This window comes from Gopherus evgoodei, chromosome 17 (assembly GCF_007399415.2).
Source record: "Gopherus evgoodei ecotype Sinaloan lineage chromosome 17, rGopEvg1_v1.p, whole genome shotgun sequence".
NCBI lineage: Eukaryota > Metazoa > Chordata > Testudines > Testudinidae > Gopherus > Gopherus evgoodei.
This window is the reverse complement of record NC_044338.1, coordinates 9,348,774-9,367,627: the sequence shown is the minus strand read 5'-3', so window position 1 is coordinate 9,367,627 and position 18,854 is coordinate 9,348,774. Positions and strand designations below refer to the sequence as shown.

Below are 18,854 nucleotides of genomic sequence, written 5' to 3'. Positions count from 1 at the left end.
TTAATATCTGAGTTACTGAGTTTTCTCTCATCTGTGCTGGAATAGTTACTCTCAGGTCTAACTTTTACTATTTGATGTAGAGGTTCTTCTTTGGAAGTCATTTTTCTGAATAAGGTTGGAAGAAATTTTTAACTTTCACTGTTGTAGAATTCGTAACATTTAATTTTTGTTAAATCGACGATCACAAAACTTTACTTGCATTAATCTATATATCTGATTCACGGAAAAGATGGGAGGAAACAGATTTATCTTGCCAACTGAGCACCTGACTTGAGTCAGTCAGAAAAGTTTAGACATACCAAAAGTTTCAATATCAACGACGTGTATACAACTAAAATGTCCTGTAAGTTATTAGGCAAGGAGGGTGAGGTAATATCTCACGGTTTGTCCACACTGCAGTTAAAAACCCACTGCTGGTGTGTGCCAGCTGACACAGGCTCAGGCAAAGGGGCGGTTGAATTGTGGAGCAGATGTCCAGGCTTAGGCTGGAGACTGGGCTCTGAGACCCTCCCACCTTGCAGGGTCCTAGAGCTGTATTCAAGCCCAGGCCTGGACATCTACACCGCAGTTAAACAGCCCAAGCCCTGTGAGCCTGAGTCAGCTAGCATGGGCCAGCTGTGGGGTTTTAATGTAGAGTAGTCGTATCCTTATTGGACAACTTCTGTTGATTAGCAGGGAGATGTTCAGCAGCATGCTCTTTGGGGCAGGGACCTAGTCTCCATATACGTTTTTGCCTAGCATAATGGAACTCCGTTCCTGACTGGAGCCTGTGTGCTGCTGCAGTGTAAATATGAATATTTTCTTAAATAGTGAAGCAAGGACAATGGGAAGGTAAGATGTATAACTGTCAATACTGCAACTGATTCCCTCTTCGTTAGGGAATTGTACCTTAAGACTATCAACATTTTTCTAAGAGTTCTTAAACACCTTCTGACTTGAGTGATTTTGTAGTATTTAGTTTGAGTGAGGAGAGGTGGCCTGACATTTCCCCGAATGAACATCTAAAGAATGGCATTTCCAATCCAAAAGTTACAGAATTTGATTGCAATGGCATTATTTTAGTGACACTGCTGAACCTTTTGGTCTTATTTAAGATCTAGTAAAAGATATTATAGATTAGCGTGGAATGTGCTTGCAGCCAGTACTTGACATGGTACTTCTTTTTCTCTTTGTCTGACAATCAGGATTTCCTAATGGAACAGCTTTAAACCAGTAGCTAGCGTTGTGTTCCTAGTGCTGTGCAGTTAGTTATATGCTGTTATACTTCTGTCATAGAAAGATACCAGCTATACAGGGTAATTTTTCACAAAGTAATCTGCTGTAACATAGCGTGTAAAATGGATGGTTTTAAAAAAAGCTTTCTTTGAAAGATGGAGGGTGCAAAGATAGGGATTGGTTTTGCAGTCTCTGTTTGAAGCCACTAGAGCATGTCTAGATGAAAAGAGTGATAGCATTTTAAAATAAAGTTAAACATAACTTTAAATATGACTTTGCACCTAATTAGATAAGGCAAATTGTGTTAAAATGTTAGCTGGTCATGGTCACCCCTTGGCTCCTCAGAATGCTGTAGTGTATTTTATATCTATCCCTGTCTGAGACAGGAAAACTCACTAAGTTACACAGAGGTTTTTTTCTAGAATGTGTTTGCTAGTACATTGGTTAAAACATGTTTAACACATTTTGTGACCATCTTCTAGATTATGAAAACAATCTTAGCCTTAGGATATGTCTGAATTTCCTTCCTTAGCTGAAACACACAGTTCCTTTCTCATCATTTGTTGTTAAATAAAGATATGGAACTTGTAAAGATTGGGTCTAAACTCTTTGCAAGAAGTGTGTTAAGGCTAAACACCTCAGTGTGATTCAAGGAATTTTCCTGCCTCAGAATAGGATGGATTTAATGTATACTAAAACATGCTGAAGCGTTAGAAATTTATTGGTCTTGTGCAAGTGGCTATGACATTGCCTGATGCCCGATTTTGTGGTTTCACACAATGCTGCTTGTTGATGGATATGGATCTGTTGGATAACTTTCTGGAACAGTTAGATGGAATTGCAGTGAATATTGGAATGCTTCTTAGACTTGAATGAGTTTGTCACCTAGGATAGATCTCTGAATTTCTCTTATCCTGTTGTCATACTTTTTATCCTGACAAAAGTTTCAGTGGAGGCTTTGAAGTCAATGTGTAGCTTCATAACTACAGAAGACATACTTTTTTTGCTAAGATTTTTGTGAAAACAGGACATGTCTCTAGGTGCTTGTTCAATTTCATTGCTTAGTCACTTGTAATCATACTTCTCTGACACTGAATTTGGTTTGTTTGGAAATTATCACAGAGCAGATGTTCGGCTTTAGTTGAGAAATAAGTGGTAAAAACAGGTGAATCTTGATTTTTGCTTCCTGCAAATGTCCCTAACAGAAAAAGATGAGAAATATAATGAAATGTTACTGTAAGATTGTCTTTAATAGAATGTTTTACAGCATAATCTATAAAGTCTCAAGGAATCTTAACCTTATTGTAACACTGTAAATCTCTAACTTAATACAAATACTAAGTAATGCTACTCCCTGACCCCCCCCCTTTTTTTTTTGCAGCTTCCCATAAAAGCTGGCCAGCAGAATACCCACACCAAAGTCAGCACAGAACATAATAAGGAATGTCTCATAAACATTTCCAAGTACAAGTTTTCCCTGGTCATAAGTGGTCTCACTAATATCTTAAAAAATGTTAACAATATGGTAAGTTTTTCTGTGTTTGGTTTATTGGATGCTTTTGAAAATGGTTATGAATTTTTATTTACAGAAACTTTGTAGAGTGTCTAGTCTAACATTGACTCAAATTGCTGCTTCATTTTGTGCATTTAATAGGGTACCAGTTAACTTACTGATTTTTTTTTTTAATAAACTTCAAATGCAGTAAAGTTTACCAACAAAATTGAAATGAGCATCCACATTGCATGTGAGGGTGATGGGGGAACGTGGGCAACAAGGTCTGAAAGCAAGAATGTTAGTAATGCTTCATCAGATAACCCAGATGGTGTCAGTCACTGAGGGAATGGACTGTGTGAAAAAGTGCATATGGCTAGGCTAGGGGTACAACCCAACACATGACCTCTTAGACTTGGGTTTGTAGGCAATCCTTGGATGTCTGCTCTCCAAACCAAGTGGAATATATTTTGTAAGTGGTGCACTTGATCACTGGGAAATGGGTTCTCTCTGTATAGCTGCATAAGCATGCTATTTAACTAATGAAGCAAGGTTTTGCAGCCTTGGAGGAGACAGAAGAGGACATTTGGGCAGTGGTATCCAGTGAACAGCATCCAGAGCGATGGGAGGTGTTCTGATTCTTTCTGCTAGAATGTGTACTGCCAGGAAGAGCAATATTGGAAGAGGGAAAAACGAACAAACATTTAAAACAAACCTAGGGCATTAGATTCTTTTCAGGATCTGTTCAAACACTCTGCATAAGTGAATGGTGCAGTCATTTGCAAGTGGCCAGCTCATAAATTACATTTAAAAACAAAAAGAAAAATCCAGGAGCCATACAAGATTATCAGCCGAGAACCATGAAGGAAAAGGCTTGAAAAAGGCTCTTTGGCCTCGTGGTAGTCCTACAGACTTAATCTCCTGAGCACATCCCTTGGAGGCTAATAAGGAATGCTTCGCTTGAGTGGACTGTTCCCTTCATATTTTCCCCCTCTGACTGACACTTGATGTAGCTTGCAGTGTTTCTTGGGTGGATGAAGGACCTCCTTAACACTGAGTTCTTGTGGGCAGCAGGTTAGTCAAGGGACAGAAAAAGATTCAAGAAGACCTTCCTACCAAACTTCAAAAAGACCCTTTCAAACTCAAATTTGTAACATTAAATGAACAGTCTCCCTCTATACTGTTTTTGTGAAATGCAGCAAGGCAGAGCATGGAATCACTTTGAAAAATATACTAAAACATTATTGAAACTTCACCCTCATTAAATTAACATTGACGACTAATTTGATAGAGTGCAGTAGACAAAGGGGGATGGGGAGAAACAAAGGAAAATTATTAAATATGGATCCTAGGACAAATAAAAATTGCCTATGGGACAGGCAAGGCGAGAAATTGTAGTTACTTTGAAAAAGTGGAAAGAGATGAAATGAAGCAAATTTCATGGGTGATCAACTTCCAAACCATCAGCCCCATCATGACAGCACTCAGGGTGGGCTCACTAAAGGGCCAATAGTATGTGAACATGTCCTCACCAGAACAAGAGAATGAGTAGCCTATACTTACACTAATGGACATAAAAATTAATAGTGCCAACTCAAAAATAAATCAGCCACATGATAGGTATCAGTTGTAAGGAGTCCTGATAAATAAGAGTGTAAGCTAAACAATTAGAAACAAAAATTCGGTATTGTATCTGATGTGTGTAGCTGAGGCCTGGCCTGACATGAGCAATTAAAACCTGGAAGGAGGCTTCATTTCTTGGAAGATAAAATTAGAGAGGTAAACAGATCATTAGGTTGAAAAAGACAGAATGTCTGAGCCATCTAAGATAAGAGGGAGAACACCCAGGGAACCCTTTACCAACAGTGGGCAAAGATGAACCTGGAACATGGAAGTTCAGGTTCTACATGAACAGCACATGGAGAGAACATGCTGCACAGGATTGGTTCCTGCAGACTAATCAAACCAATGCAAAAATGTGGTGCAGTGTGTATAGTAAATGCAGTGTAATCTGTACATATATATATATATATGTGTGTAACTTTGGATGTGTGGCATGCCCTATATCCACCCCATTCACTTGAGTCTTACCATATTTGTTGTGTGCCAAATAAAGGGACCTGAGTAGTGAAATCTGGAGTTTGTTTTAGTGTTTTGACTCCCAGAGAACTGGACAAGGTGTTCTGGATAAGCTGAGTGAGAAAGGTCTCTTGAGGGAATACCAGCCATGTACCATTTTTAGTATCACTTTTTATGGAAAATGGCCCAAAAATTATTAGTCTGACTTGGTACTTCCAAGTGAATCCCTCCATAAAGTGCAGAAATAGAAGAATGAGTCTTTTCATATCAATGTTCTGTACTCAATAGCAAGACTTAACTTTTCCTATGGTTGAGGAAGAGAGAACTGGATCAGATGCTCCAACCAGCTAGCAATATTTTTCAAGCAGTCCTTCAGAATGAAGACCAGACTGTGTGCCATTAGTCTGTTCCATGTTTAGAAAAGATACCTTCAAGAGGCCTCCTGCTCAGCTAAAGCCTACATATATTTGAACTAATCTTTCAAGCAGTTTTAATTATCACATAATTTTCTGAAGCTTCTTACTGTGTGTTCTATCTTCAGTCAATGAAACTAAATACATTTTTTTGGCTAACCCTTCTCTGCTTTCTTTTGCTTTCCAATCTGAATATTGATACGCTTAGTCATTGGCGCTGGTAGTGAAATTGGATGCTAGTTTAAATATGTGATATACTTTGCATCCTAGATTTAAAATGCGGTATCCGCTTTGAAGATCCAGTAGTGTATTTGTGTTTCTTCTTGTGGTCTATGCTAAATTCTGCAGCAATCAGACTAAGTTTGTATCCATGGATTTTTGGAAACCTCAGTTCTGTTAAGTATTGTCTTGGCAATAAAGTACAGCTCTAAAGAAATCAGAGACGATAGACAAACAGTAATCGCTACTAAAATAGAATTTTGGGGCCATGAAAGTGAAGGACTTGCTAGGCTCTCTAGTTGTTCTGCTGTGTGCCTTAAATACTGATTGGCCTGCCTGTCCTGTCCCTTGTTATCTTTGTTCAATTTATGTCATTCACGCCAAAACAGTTTACTCATTTCATGCTAGAAACTAGGAAGGAACCATTAATCTCATTTTCACTGGCCCTATTTCTAAATTTGAACCCAGAGCTCCAAAGGTGGAAAGGCTAGAGCATTAGGGAGGAGGGACAGCTCAGTGGTTTGAGCATTGGCCTGCTAAGCACAGGCTTGTGAGGGCCATTTTGGGATCTGGGTGAAAATCTGTCTGGGGATAGGTCCTGCACTGAGCAGGGGGTTGGACTAGATGACCTCCTGAGGTCCTTTCCAACACTGATGTTCTATGATTAACCTACTGTGCTGCTTAACCCCCAGCAGATTTTCTGTATCACCTAAATGCTGCAGTGGGCTATTGGTCAGATTTATGCACTGGAGCTAAATCTGTTCCTTTTCTTGTAGAGGATATTTGGAGAAGCTGCTGAAAAGAATTTATATCTCTCTCAGCTGATTATATTGGATACACTGGAAAAATGTCTTGCTGGGGTAAGTAGTCTAATTTATAATTGCTGAGTTTCTGAATTAGATGTAGACAAAGTGAACAGAAGTTCTATAAATGTGTGTGTATACTAGGTAGTAATAAACTAAGAATCATTTGATTTATGTCACATGGAATTAATGCTAGTTTTAGAAAAACTCCAAAAAACCTGTTCTTGTGATATCAAAAGTTTTTTTCTCTTACTGCTAACAGCCCACCTTAATTGATTAGTCTCGTTAGAGTTGGTATGGCAGCACCCATTTTTTCATGTTCTCTGTGTATATATATCTTCCTACTGTTTTTTCCACTGCAAGTATCCGATGAAGTGGGTCTTAGCCCATGAAAGCTTATGCCCAAATAAATTTGTTAGTCTCTAAGGTGCCATAAGTACTCCACGTTCTTTTTAATGTGTAGAATGTCCATCCTCCCCGCCACCCCCAATTAGCAATGGTCAAAAATGCCTTGACTTGTTAACTAAATGGACAAAGGAAGGTTTCAGATCTAGCCTTTCCTCCACTTCACTTCCAAAGTTCTAATATATGTTTCTCTACAAGCATTCATATAAAAAGAATAAACCATTGTGTGCATGGAAAACAAATTTAAGTAAAGTGATGGGTTTCAGTGTTAAGGTTTCATTGCATTTGTATAAACTGTAGGTGGATGGGGAGATTCAAAGTAGGGTTACAAACAAAATAATAAAAATGGTTTCACTTCACAATTTAATACTAAATTAAAGGATAATTTTACAATCATTTAAAAAGTGGCAAATAGTAAAAATTAAAATATAAATGCTTAAAATATATTAAAACTAATGAAGTTTGTGAAAGTCATAGTTACTGTTTCTTAAATGAAGTAGAGATTTCTTGTTGTAGTTTTGTTTCTATTTTCTATAATTATATACCCAGGCAGAATCTTTTGCTATTGCCATATTAAGATTACTTTTGCAAGTATTTCCTAGTTTACGTTATTTAACCTTATCCAAACTTCCAGTGGGAGTCCAATCCTAAAGTTTCCACACAAACTTTCCTATTTCATTAAAATCTTTGCTGAGAGGCAGTTTGCTTTTACCTTTGGGATGAAAACAGTTGTATACTTGCAAAGCCAAACTTCATCTTAGGTAAAAGCTCTGAGTCTCAGATTTATTCCTAGAGATTTCTTTTAGCTTTGTTCTAGGAAGAATGTAATGAAATCATCAAAGCTGTGTGCAAATCCTTAGTACTGGTTGTAAAAGAGATTTCTCTACAAAGTGATAAATACGATAGTTTGGTTTATCAAGGTGGAACATCTTTTAATGTAGTAAAGATGCTGATGATGTAAGTAATCATGCTGTTTTAAGTACATAAGAAAATAATGTAGGTATCTAAATAATGCAGAATAGATTTCAACTTTAAAAAAAAGTAAATTGTACCATATTTTCTTTCCTGTGTTTAGACAAGTCTCAGTTACTACATTAATTTCATAAATCCATATCTTCCTTTTTTAAAAGCCACAATTTATATTGATCAAAACCTCAGTGTGTTTCAGATACATGATGAAACCTCTTAACAGCTTAAAATTGTATGTCTTGTAAATTTAAATGAAAGCAAGTTGAGCCAGTATGTTTAGTAAGACTTGAGCCAAAGCTGTATACAAAGAGAGTTGTGTTCTGTGATATGGTCAGACATATTTCTTGCTTACTATTACTGCTTAATGTTTCACCAAGTTCTCATGGCAACAAGACTCAGGTCAGCTAAGTGGGATCACTGCAACTTCTGAATTCCCCAGACTAATTTCATTGGTAAGATTTTAAAAGTTTAAATGCTGACCTGACCCTCTGTTAAGATTCTTAGTAAAATTGCTCTTCAAATTCTTTCTTAAATAGTTTCCTTATGTCTCATACTGTGCAAACTGGAAAAAAGTAGAATTCTACAGGAAACTGTAGGTTTTTTTGTTCTTGTCTGGAATCACACTGAGTCAATAAAGAAGTATCCTCTCTTTCATCATGTCTTTTAAATCCCTACTGGAGAAAAACAACTGTCAGAAAATCATTTGAGAGAATTAAGAGTTGGAGTTTACCTTAGGTTCTTCTAAGGCAAACAACTGACTCAAATGCTGTAACACCAGTGCTTTGACAGGTTGGCAGGTGTGTCCCTTAAGTATTCAAACCTTATGGTTGGAAAAAAAGTGTTTTGATAGCCCATTCAGTACTTGCTGATATTGAGCTACTAACATTGTCCCACAGGTCAGGGATGGACACGCATTCGAAAATATTGCTTTATGTGAAATTATAGGAAATTACTGTTAGCAGGTGGTGTATCAGAGCTTTTCCACTTAATTTGCATTGAAGTCAATGGGAGTTTCTACTGTGTAGAGAGTAAGTAGTACAAGATCTGTTCCTGGGATAGTAGTGTCTAGAAATACTATTTTTGCCTGTTAAGCTGTGAAAGGGAATTTCAGGAAATAAGTGAAATGTTTTCATTTTAGCAACCAAAGGACACGATGCGACTAGATGAGACAATGCTGGTCAAACAGTTGCTGCCAGAAATCTGTCATTTTATCCATACGTACCGTGAAGGAAACCAACATGCAGCCGAACTTCGCAATTCTGCCTCTGGGGTTCTCTTCTCTCTCAGTTGCAATAATTTTAATGCAGTCTTCAGCCGCATTTCTACCAGGTGGGTGCATGAATGGCAGAGCTTACCCAGTGTTTTAGAAGTCTTATCAAATACCGTGAATGTTGTCTGGCTCTAATCAGTGTAGATTAAAACAAAGGCTAAAATTCACGGCAAACCTTTCTGATCTGAAAAATACAAATTCCCCATCAGTATTTTCAAGTTAATATCATATAATAAGCTGCTTACACCTCTACCCCGACATAACGCTGTCCTCGGGAGCCAAAAAATCTTACCAAGTTATAGATGAAAACGCGTTATATCGAACTTGCTTTGATCCACCGGAGTGCGCAGCCCCGCCCCCCTGGAGCACTGCTTTACCGTGTTATATTCGAATTCGTGTTATATCGAGTTGCATTATATCGGGGTAGAGATGTATTTGAAATCTTTTCTGATGAAAATCCCTCTACATTCCAGAACTCTGCTTAAGCATCAATTGATAAAATTAGTCTGATTCTGTTTCTGATGTTTTTGTACAGCTTTTTGTCTGGGTGCTAGACTTGCTTATATTTTAGATCTGCTTTAATATGAAAAAAAAACCTGCCATAGAATGGAACTAATGATAAAACCAAGTTGAAATATAGGGTGGGTGCTTGCTAGTGAGAGATTTCTAAAAATTGACAGACACTTAACTTATATCCATTAATGTGTTTGCTGTTCCATGGTAACTTCTAGTTCTCTGCAGTTCTGTTGGAGCTTTAAGGGTGTTGTTTTCCTATAATTTTTCCTACTTGAAGGCCTATATATATCCATCTTTTTGACTGAGGAGAATGGGGCAGGATTGCCTTGACCCTAAGAATATTACTCTTCTTTGGCTTTGGAAGGAGCCTGCTTGTCCTCTCACATGATTTTTATATCCGTGCAACCTCACTGATTATAATGGAATTCGTCCTGATTTACACCACTCTAAATGAGAGGTGAGCCAGGGCCAAGGTATGCTATCCCTTCTTTACTTCCCGCATTGCGTGCATCTCTTTGGTGCTGTCTTTGGCCAGCCCACCAAGGTTGCATGGGAAGCTTTTATGAAGGAAGTGCTTTTATGTCCTTTGAAAGTTGCTTGAAAAGGTTTAACTCTTATCAGAGTAGTGTGGTTATAACCAACAGTAGTACTTGAGTGGATCATTTGTTGGAGTTGGATCCGATGCTCCTTTATTAGGCTTGGGCAGCAATGAGTATGCTAGTTTGAGTTGTTTTTAGTACAACAGTCTAATTAAAACTAGGGCTTGTGTAACTTACACAGTTAAAAGAGCTTTGAGAACATTAGAATGGAAGTGCCTTCACATTTTAAATATGAAACTTGGTAAACATCTAAGTAGCTGAAATCTCAACTATTTTTTTTAAACGTTCAAGGGCTTTAATAATCTCTCAAGGCCCTAGCCTTAGTAGCTAGGTTGGAGGATATCGTTTTTGCTAAATAAATGGATTAGGTTTAGTAGGAAATGATTCCATGCCCTTCTCTTATAGGGAGTTGCACTGGAAGTTATTCTTGTAGGTAGTTCTTTAATGTGTATTTGTTTATACATCTGCAGTATATTTTTTTCAGTCTAAGTCTTTTTTATTCAAACTTAATTTTGAAATTCTAAGCTGTTTCAAGACTGGCATTGATTTTTGTTTCCACACAATTCTATTTTTCATTGGTATAGAAGTGGTTAAACATTTGGTTGTTTGTTGCTAATATCCACGGAGGTCAGCCTGCTGACAGTTAGCATTGCTGATCTTTTGACCCATGCTTCCTGTGTAGGCATATTTCTAGGCTCTGTACAGCAGTTGGGGGATTTTTGGCATGTAAAGCACATCATCAGGGACCTTCCCCTTCTCAGCGTGGGCTGTTAAGTTTTCCCTCCATTGATTAAATGAAGAGCTGCTTTTGTGTGTAGTGGTAGAAATCGCATATCATGTCAAGTACACATCTGTAGCTTTGGAAGGGGTCAACACAATCTTATAACTTGCAGGCTCATATGATTTAGTTATTAGTGGCTTGTGATCTGATATGGTGTTTAGTAAGTTACCCTCGAAAAGGAGGGAAAAGATTTACCACAGTGCTTAAATGGATGTGATTAAAACTAATTGAGTTTCATTAGGGACAGAAAAAAAGGCTCCCCTTTGCCTGAGGGCTGACTGCAGTTCCCTTCAGGGACTGTGAATACTCCTGATTGTTGCCCAGATGGTATAGCTCAAGTGCAAAGCAAGGCACTCATTCCCAGGGGCATGGCCCAAAAGCACCACGGGCATGAGCCAGAGAGGTCAGTGCTCAGGTGAAGTGTAATATAGATGACTTCCACTGCATTGTAAAGAAAAAGAGGATATAGGGTAAAATCTTGGTGTTAACCTTAGTATAAACCAATGGCATTTGTAGCTTACATCTTGAAATGTTGAGAAATTGTCTGCTGGAACTTTTCTATATGAAGATAAAATGAAAATATTCTGTAAAATTAACTCTTAATGTTTTTATTTCCTGGCTCTGTCAAAGTTCTAACAGTAAGTCTCTGGAGGGAATGTTGATGATCCTTTAATGTTCAAATGTTTACTACTTATTTTCATTTCACCTGTATAATCGGAGGTGTTTTTCAGAAGTCTGAATATGTCATCAATGGCTGACAGTCTCTGTTTCGAGAAGCTAATTTAATTTACTGTTTCGAGTTATTACTTTACTTTGCATCTCTTTAGATTACAGGAACTGACTGTGTGTTCGGAAGATAATGCTGATGTTCATGATATTGAACTTCTACAGTATATTAGTGTGGACTGCATAAAACTGAAACGAATATTGCAAGGTAGGTTGTGAAACTGTGTGTCTTTGGGCTGATCATCAGACTGGTTTTGTGCTGCTATAGCTATCTGTTTAGAAATCCATAGTTAGTGATATTACCCTCTAGCATAGACACAGTTATACTGGTATAATATATTCCTGTATATTAATTTAGAAACAGTATATTTTTACTTCATTCAAATTATAATTAGCATCTGATTTTAAAATAACTGGTGCTTAGAACCTCTGAGCGGTCTTTTTGGGTTAAATTATTATATACCTATTTTGTTAGAATGAATTTCTCTTTCAAATGTTGAAATTTTTTATTTTTACAGAGACTGTATTTAAGTTTAAAGCCCTGAAGAAAGTAGCTCAACTGGCAGTTATAAACAGTCTTGAAAAGGCAAGTATGTTACCATTGATATATTCTAAGTGGAATTTTCTTGCTGTTCCTCAGTCACTGATTTGCAGTCTCATGCCCTTGTTTGAATTTAGGAACTGGAAAACACTACTCTCATTTGGACAGGTCACTTTTCACTGTAAAAACACATGTATGAGATTTCTGCTGTAAAAGCACTGCATGCTGAGACTCTGAAGGACAAAATAAACACGTCTTCCACTGGAATTTTATTTCCTAAACTGAGTTTATTTTCTAAACTAATTGCTGCATATGTGTAAAGATCTGTTGAATTATCTGTAGGCATTTTGGAACTGGGTGGAAAACTATCCTGATGAATTCACAAAGCTGTACCAGACACCACAGACTGATATGGCAGGTAAGACATAACAAATCATTTTGATGCATCTCTTAAAATATGGATTTATCAGGCTAAGTCCATTGGTTGTCTTTTTCACAAAGCTTTGTCAGAGATCACCAACTTCACTGACATTTTGTACGCTCCTTGCTTCTCAAGGCAGTTCGCATAAAAGAAGCATCTTTCTGCCATCCTTTGCCAGAGCATCTTGGGATACATTCTTTATCTCCCTTCACTCAACAAATGGAAATGGGGAGAAAAGGGGTAATGGTGGAAATTGGACTGCTTTTATAGAGCTCTATTTTGATACACATAACAAACAAAATGCACAAACATAAACTATCTTACATATAAATAAAAGTAAATTTGCAAATGCTCATTTTAGCCTCTGATTCAGGAAAGCATTCCTCTTCAGTAAGGGCACGTAAGCATATGCTTAGAGTTCTGCAAATCCGTAGCTATCTGCTTTATATCTGCGGCCCATGTTTGCAGATCATGGATGAATGCAGATCCAAATTTTATATCTAGAGTCCTGCAAATCTGTGTATATCCGCGGACTGGATGCGAATACAAATTTTGTATTGACACAAGGCTCTACATATGCTTTAGTCTTTCTGACTGGAGAAGGACTTAAGCACATTTTAAAGTTATTTTTGGAATCATTGTTTTAACCCTGTTTATAGCCCAGTTCAGCCACAATGGCCTGCCTAAGCGTGGTTGTAAAACACATTTTATTTTTGTAGATGGAGCCATACTTTGCCTCTTATGTTCTGTTCCCCCTTTATCTTCCTTGTCAAAAGTGGTGCCAAACTTCTTTTGCTTGCCAGTACTAAAGACACATCCTTCCAGTTTCCATTTGTGTCATAGCAGGACCTGTATCTGAACTCTGAAAATAAGCTGAAATGTCTGTTACTTGTACATGCGTATTTTAGTGTCATCTGCAAACCAGAATTCTGGAAGGTTTTTCAGTTTAAACCTTCAGCTGCTATTTAGTGAGTTGGCTAGCTGGAAAAAGAATGAATATCATTGATTTTAAAAAAATATGGAAAATAGTTAAAGCAAATTTTGTCATTTGTACAGGTCAATTACAGTATTTCCATAGAATAGTATTTTTGATCAATTTTTTCCCCCTTTAGATGTTTTAAATTCCCGTTTTTATTTCCTATTTCTTTCTGCAGACAATAATACCTAGCTCTGACATAAGTGTTCATCCACAGATCATATGTATTTCTGGAATGCTCAGTAATAGTCATTTCTAGTGAATGAATTACGATTGTGGCTGTCTTGCTCATATTTCTTTTGTTTGTTGAACCAGTGCTTTTTCTTTTGAGTAATGCTTTTTGCAAACTAGGATTATGAGCTAAACACAACAGGATATTTATACACTTTTCTCCTCAGTGTTTCTTCCGTAGTCATTTGGTTGTCTTATAATGTAGATTGTGCAGAGAAGTTGTTTGACTTGGTGGATGGGTTTGCCGAAAGCACGAAACGTAAAGCAGCAGTCTGGCCACTGCAAATCATTCTTCTTGTCCTGTGTCCAGAAATCATTCAAGATATAGCCAAGGATGTGGTGGAGGAAACCAAAATAAACAAGGTAAAGAAAGCTAAAATGTCATAGTGAATACAAGTCTGAATTCAATAGGGTGTTTGTCTTGGCATGTCCCATATTGTTTTAAAACTCTATACTCTGATATAAGCCTACTCAGCCTCTATTTTAAAAAAAAACAACCCAAAAACATTTAAACTCCCCTATTAAATCCCTGTTTTCTTTATTATTCAGGATTCTTGGAGCTCTCACTTAGCCCTTTACTTTCCCTACCATCAGAGTTTTGTATGATGGCATATATCCTGCTTGATGAGGGTTGTATAGCTACACCTGACAATTCAATTCCTGGAGCTAAAAAAAAGGGTTGGTGGTGAACAAATTGCCACCTGAGCACTTACAGGCCCTGCTGGGCTTCAGAGTAAAGAACTATCCTAGGGTTTTGAATCCTGCTATTCCTCCCCAGGTTTCTCAATCAAGTTTTACATTACTGCTAATCTGAACTGAACTTTGTGGTGGTGGTGGGTTTTTTTGTTTTTGTTTTTTGCAATGTGTGGAAATAAGAATGGACATACTGGGTCATACCAAAGGTCCATCTAGCCCAGTATCCTGTCTTCCGACAGTGGCCAGTGCCAGGTGCCCTAGAGGGAATGAACAGGTAATCACTAAGTGATCCATCCTCTGTTGCTCATTCCCAGCTTCTGGCTAACAGAGGCCAGGGCCATCATTCCTGCCCATCCTGGCTAATAGCCATTGATTGACCTATCCTCCATGAATATATTTAGTTCTTTTTGGAACCCTGTTACAGTCTTGGCTTTCACAACATCCTCTAGCAAGATGTTCCACAGGGTGACTGTGTGCTGTGTGGCAAAAATACTTCCTTTTGTTTGTTTTAAACCTGCTGCCTTTTAATTTCATTTGGTAACCCCTCTAGTTTTTATGTTATGAGGAGGAATAAATAACACTTCCTTATATACTTTTTCCACACCAGTCATGATTTTATAGATCTCAATCATATCCCCGCCATAGTTGTCGCTTTTCCAAGCTGACAAGTCAGTCTTATTAATCTCTCCTCACATGGCAGATGTTTCATACCCCAATCATTTTTGTTGCTCTTTTCTGAACCTTTTCCAATTCCAATATATATTTTTTGAGATGGGGCGACCACATCTGCACGCAGTATTCAAGATTTGGGCGTACAATGGATTTATATAGAGGCAATATATTTTCTGTCTTATTATCTATCCCTTTCTTAAAAGCAGCAAAGAGTCCTGTGGCACCTTATAGACTAACAGACGTTTTGGAGCATGAGCTTTCGTGGGTGAATACCCACTTCGTCGGATGCATCTAGTGGACATTTCCAGGGGCAGGTATATATATGCAAGCAAGAAACAGGCATATATATGCCTGCCCCTGGAAATGTCCACTACATGCATCCAACGAAGTGGGTATTCACCCGCGAAAGCTCATGCTCCAATACGTCTGAATACCCACTTCGTCGGATGCATCTAGTGGAAATTTCCAGGGGCAAGTATATATATGCCTGTTTCTTGCTTGCATATATATACCTGCCCTTGGAAATTTCACCTAGATGCATCCGACGAAGTGGGTATTCACCCATGAAAGCTTATGCTCCAAAACGTCTGTTAGTCTATAAGGTGCCACAGGACTCTTTGCTGCTTTTACAGATCCAGACTAACACGGCTACCCCTCTGATACTATCCCTTTCTTAATGGTTCCCAACATTCTGTTCGTTTTTTTGACTGCTGCTGTACATCGAGTGGAAGTTTTGAGAGAACTAGCTGCAATGACTCCAAGATCTTTCTTGAATGGTAACAGCTAATTTAGACCACATCATTATATATGTATGGTTGGGATTATGTTTTCCCAATATGCATTACTTTACATTTATCGACTTTGAATTTCATCTGCCATTTTGTTGCCTTGTCACCCAGTTTTGAGAGCCTTTTCTAGCTCTTCTCAGTCTGCTTGGGACTTAACTATCTTAAGTAGTTTTATATCATCTGAAAATTTTGCCACCTCACTGTTTACCCCTTTTTCCAGATCATTTATGAATATGTTGAATAGGACTGAATAGAGAGGTTCTATGGTACAGTTGGTTCATTTAAGATTTTACTTCATTTGATTCTACACTTTCTTTCATGTATAGTGCCACTCCCCACCAGCACAATGTGTTCTGTCCTTCCAATATATTTTGTACCCGAAAAGCTTGGTTTGCAAATGAAGTTCTGTAACACAGATAGAATTTGACTTGGCTACAATTAAAAATAAACAACGCTTGCAGCATCCAAGTTGGCCATTGCCAAGCTGCTGTATCATGGTATCTTCACACAAATGTGAATTGTCCAAAGTTAGTGTGTAATGAATAAAATATACTTTTCTAAACTGATACACCAGTATTTCCATTTTTTTTTTGTATTTAAAGATGTAAAAGCTCTGTCCACAGCTCCTAAAACATCGGCTATAACTCTTTCTTTCTTTCTTTCTTTCCTTTTCTGGTTGTTATATTTGAATTCTGCAGAAACTGTTTCTGGACAACCTCAGGAAAGCACTTGCAAGCCATAGTGGGAGCAGACAGCTGACTGAAAGCGCTGCTATTGCTTGTGTTAAACTGTGCAAAGCATCCACCTACATCAACTGGGAAGATAATTCTGTCATTTTCCTTCTAGTGCAGTCCATGGTTGATGATCTCAAGGTAAAGAGGAAGAGAGAGGAGTCTGGAAATCATTTTGTCATTTCCTAAATCTGATGAGAAAATTCATTTGAATTTGTGTTTTACTAACGAGCCCAGTGTCATGTAGTATCTTTGGTAGCATTTTTGTAAGCAAGCTGTGCGTGTTCTAGTATCATATTTACACCAGTATTGCAGCTCTGGTATTCGTCATTCACTCCTTACTTTCCTTCTCTCGAATCCCACATTCTCTCTTGACTTCCTACATTTTGTTTCTGCTGAATGCCTTTTGGCTTAAATAGCATTAAGGAATTTTACATTCTCTTCATGCAACATTTACCCACTTACAGCCCCTATGTAATGCCCAAACCAGTTCTTGCTTTTCCGAATACGCTTTAGCTCTGGGTATTGCAACATGTAATCAACCAAGCTTCTGAGACACTATTGGTGAATTAAAAAGCAAGGGATAGCGTCTTTTTTGTCTCTATTAGATCTATAAAAATTGTCTTTTTTAAAGGTTAAATATTATTTAAGTGGTTTTAGAAATAACAAATGTTAGCAGATTTTCTAAAATTGTAACATTTAGAGCGGCCTGCTCTCTGATTTTTAACAAATTAGTCATATGTTACAAGCAGACTGGAATAACATTTTTATCTGAATTTTTGTGTAGACCTTGCTGTTTAATCCAAGTAAACCTTTCTCAAGAGGCAATCAGAATGCAGATGTAGACCTTATGATAGACTGCTTAGTTTCCTGCTTTCGCATAAACCCTCAGAACAACCCATACCTTAAGGTGAGGCCATGATTTTGTGGACCAGTAGTGTCTCCTGATACTATTTATGACTTGTCAGATTTCAAGGGTGTGCTAATGGCAGACAGAAATTCATAAATAATTTCAAACTTCTTGATACTTGTCAGAAATTCTTTGTGTTGAGTATTTTGTATCAATCTATTTTTGCTGTTCTGATACTGCTTATATTGATTTTTTAATTTACTAAAAGGGATTTGATGCTTTGTTCAATCTGATCTTGAGAGATGTTAAAGAATAACAGTTTTCCCAAATGGCTTTTATATTAATGTTTTCCTTCTAGATCTGCTTGGCACAGAATTCCCCATCAACGTTTCATTATGTGCTCGTAAACTCACTCCAGCGAATAATCACAAATGTAAGTCTTAAAAGTATTTAGTTAGCCTAGAGGTGGTTAGTGATTTTATTTAGGAATTGAAATAGTCATTTGACTAGCATTTAAGCAGAAGCCTAAATCTTGCGCACTGTGCTCATAGTACTAGTTCTAGCACAGTCATCGGGATTTACCCACTTATGGACAATGGATTCAGGTCTCTTTGTTTGACCAGTTGGGCTCACTGAGTTACAAGTCTGCATCTCAGTACAAATTTAATGTGCTGAAATGTGAAGATGAAAAAGCCTGTTTATTTTATCGTTTTTAATACAAAGTGCTATTTACCTGTTGCATAACAAGCTTGCTCATTAGCCACTTATCAGTTTTCAAAATAGGTTGAGATTCTAATCACCATATTTGCATGGCAGCAGTTCCTTCACTGCTCCAACTCCTTCTTGCTCTTTCCAGTGTATTGACATCAGTCATTTAGGAGAGGAGGACCTTAGATTCCATATTTGTGTTGGGGGGGGGGGGGGGCAGTATTGCCTAGTGGATGGAGCAATGGACTGGAACTCGAAGATCTGGGTTCCGTTCTCAGCTCAGCTACTGGGTGACCTGGGGCAAGTCACTTCACTTCTCTGTGCTTCAGTTTTCTCATCCATAAAATAGTGGTAATGATGTGTACCTCCTTTGTAAAGTGCTACATACATGCTAGGTGGTATTGGTGGTATTATGCCAGTGCCTTGGGGTTCTTGTCATGGAAATGGCCCCATTATGGCAAGAGCTGTACCCATGTGCAAAGTAGGTGGTCCCTTCCCAAAAGAGTTTATAATCTAAATGTTGAATGAGAGACAACAGGTAGATGGAATGAACAGATGGGCCAGGCTTACCCCTATAATCTCTACTTGATGTAGGGTAAAAGGATAGGCATTTATTTTAAAAAAGTAAAAATTCTTAGAACAGAGAATAAGCCCATAATCCAGATCGATTTAAAAATATTTAAACCACATTGCACTGTGTAACTTGGAGCACCACAGGTTTCTGCTAAAGCACCAAACCTGGTGGGCTCTGCC

At 37.8% G+C, this 18,854-nt stretch overlaps 1 protein-coding gene across 5 annotated transcripts in view; it reads left to right on the top strand.

Moving 5' to 3' along the window:
* The window catches only part of NF1 (neurofibromin 1), a 169,411-nt gene that overhangs the window by 13,108 nt on the left and 137,449 nt on the right, over positions 1 to 18,854 (top strand). For all 5 annotated transcript variants that reach the window (XM_030536886.1, XM_030536884.1, XM_030536885.1 and 2 more), the window contains 10 exons: positions 2,597 to 2,740; positions 6,195 to 6,278; positions 8,734 to 8,924; positions 11,589 to 11,695; positions 12,006 to 12,073; positions 12,371 to 12,446; positions 13,862 to 14,019; positions 16,511 to 16,684; positions 17,331 to 17,453; positions 17,752 to 17,826. In XM_030536886.1, the coding sequence (XP_030392746.1) occupies positions 2,597 to 2,740; positions 6,195 to 6,278; positions 8,734 to 8,924; positions 11,589 to 11,695; positions 12,006 to 12,073; positions 12,371 to 12,446; positions 13,862 to 14,019; positions 16,511 to 16,684; positions 17,331 to 17,453; positions 17,752 to 17,826 (1,200 nt within the window). The remainder of the gene's footprint in view (positions 1 to 2,596; positions 2,741 to 6,194; positions 6,279 to 8,733; positions 8,925 to 11,588; positions 11,696 to 12,005; positions 12,074 to 12,370; positions 12,447 to 13,861; positions 14,020 to 16,510; positions 16,685 to 17,330; positions 17,454 to 17,751; positions 17,827 to 18,854) is intronic.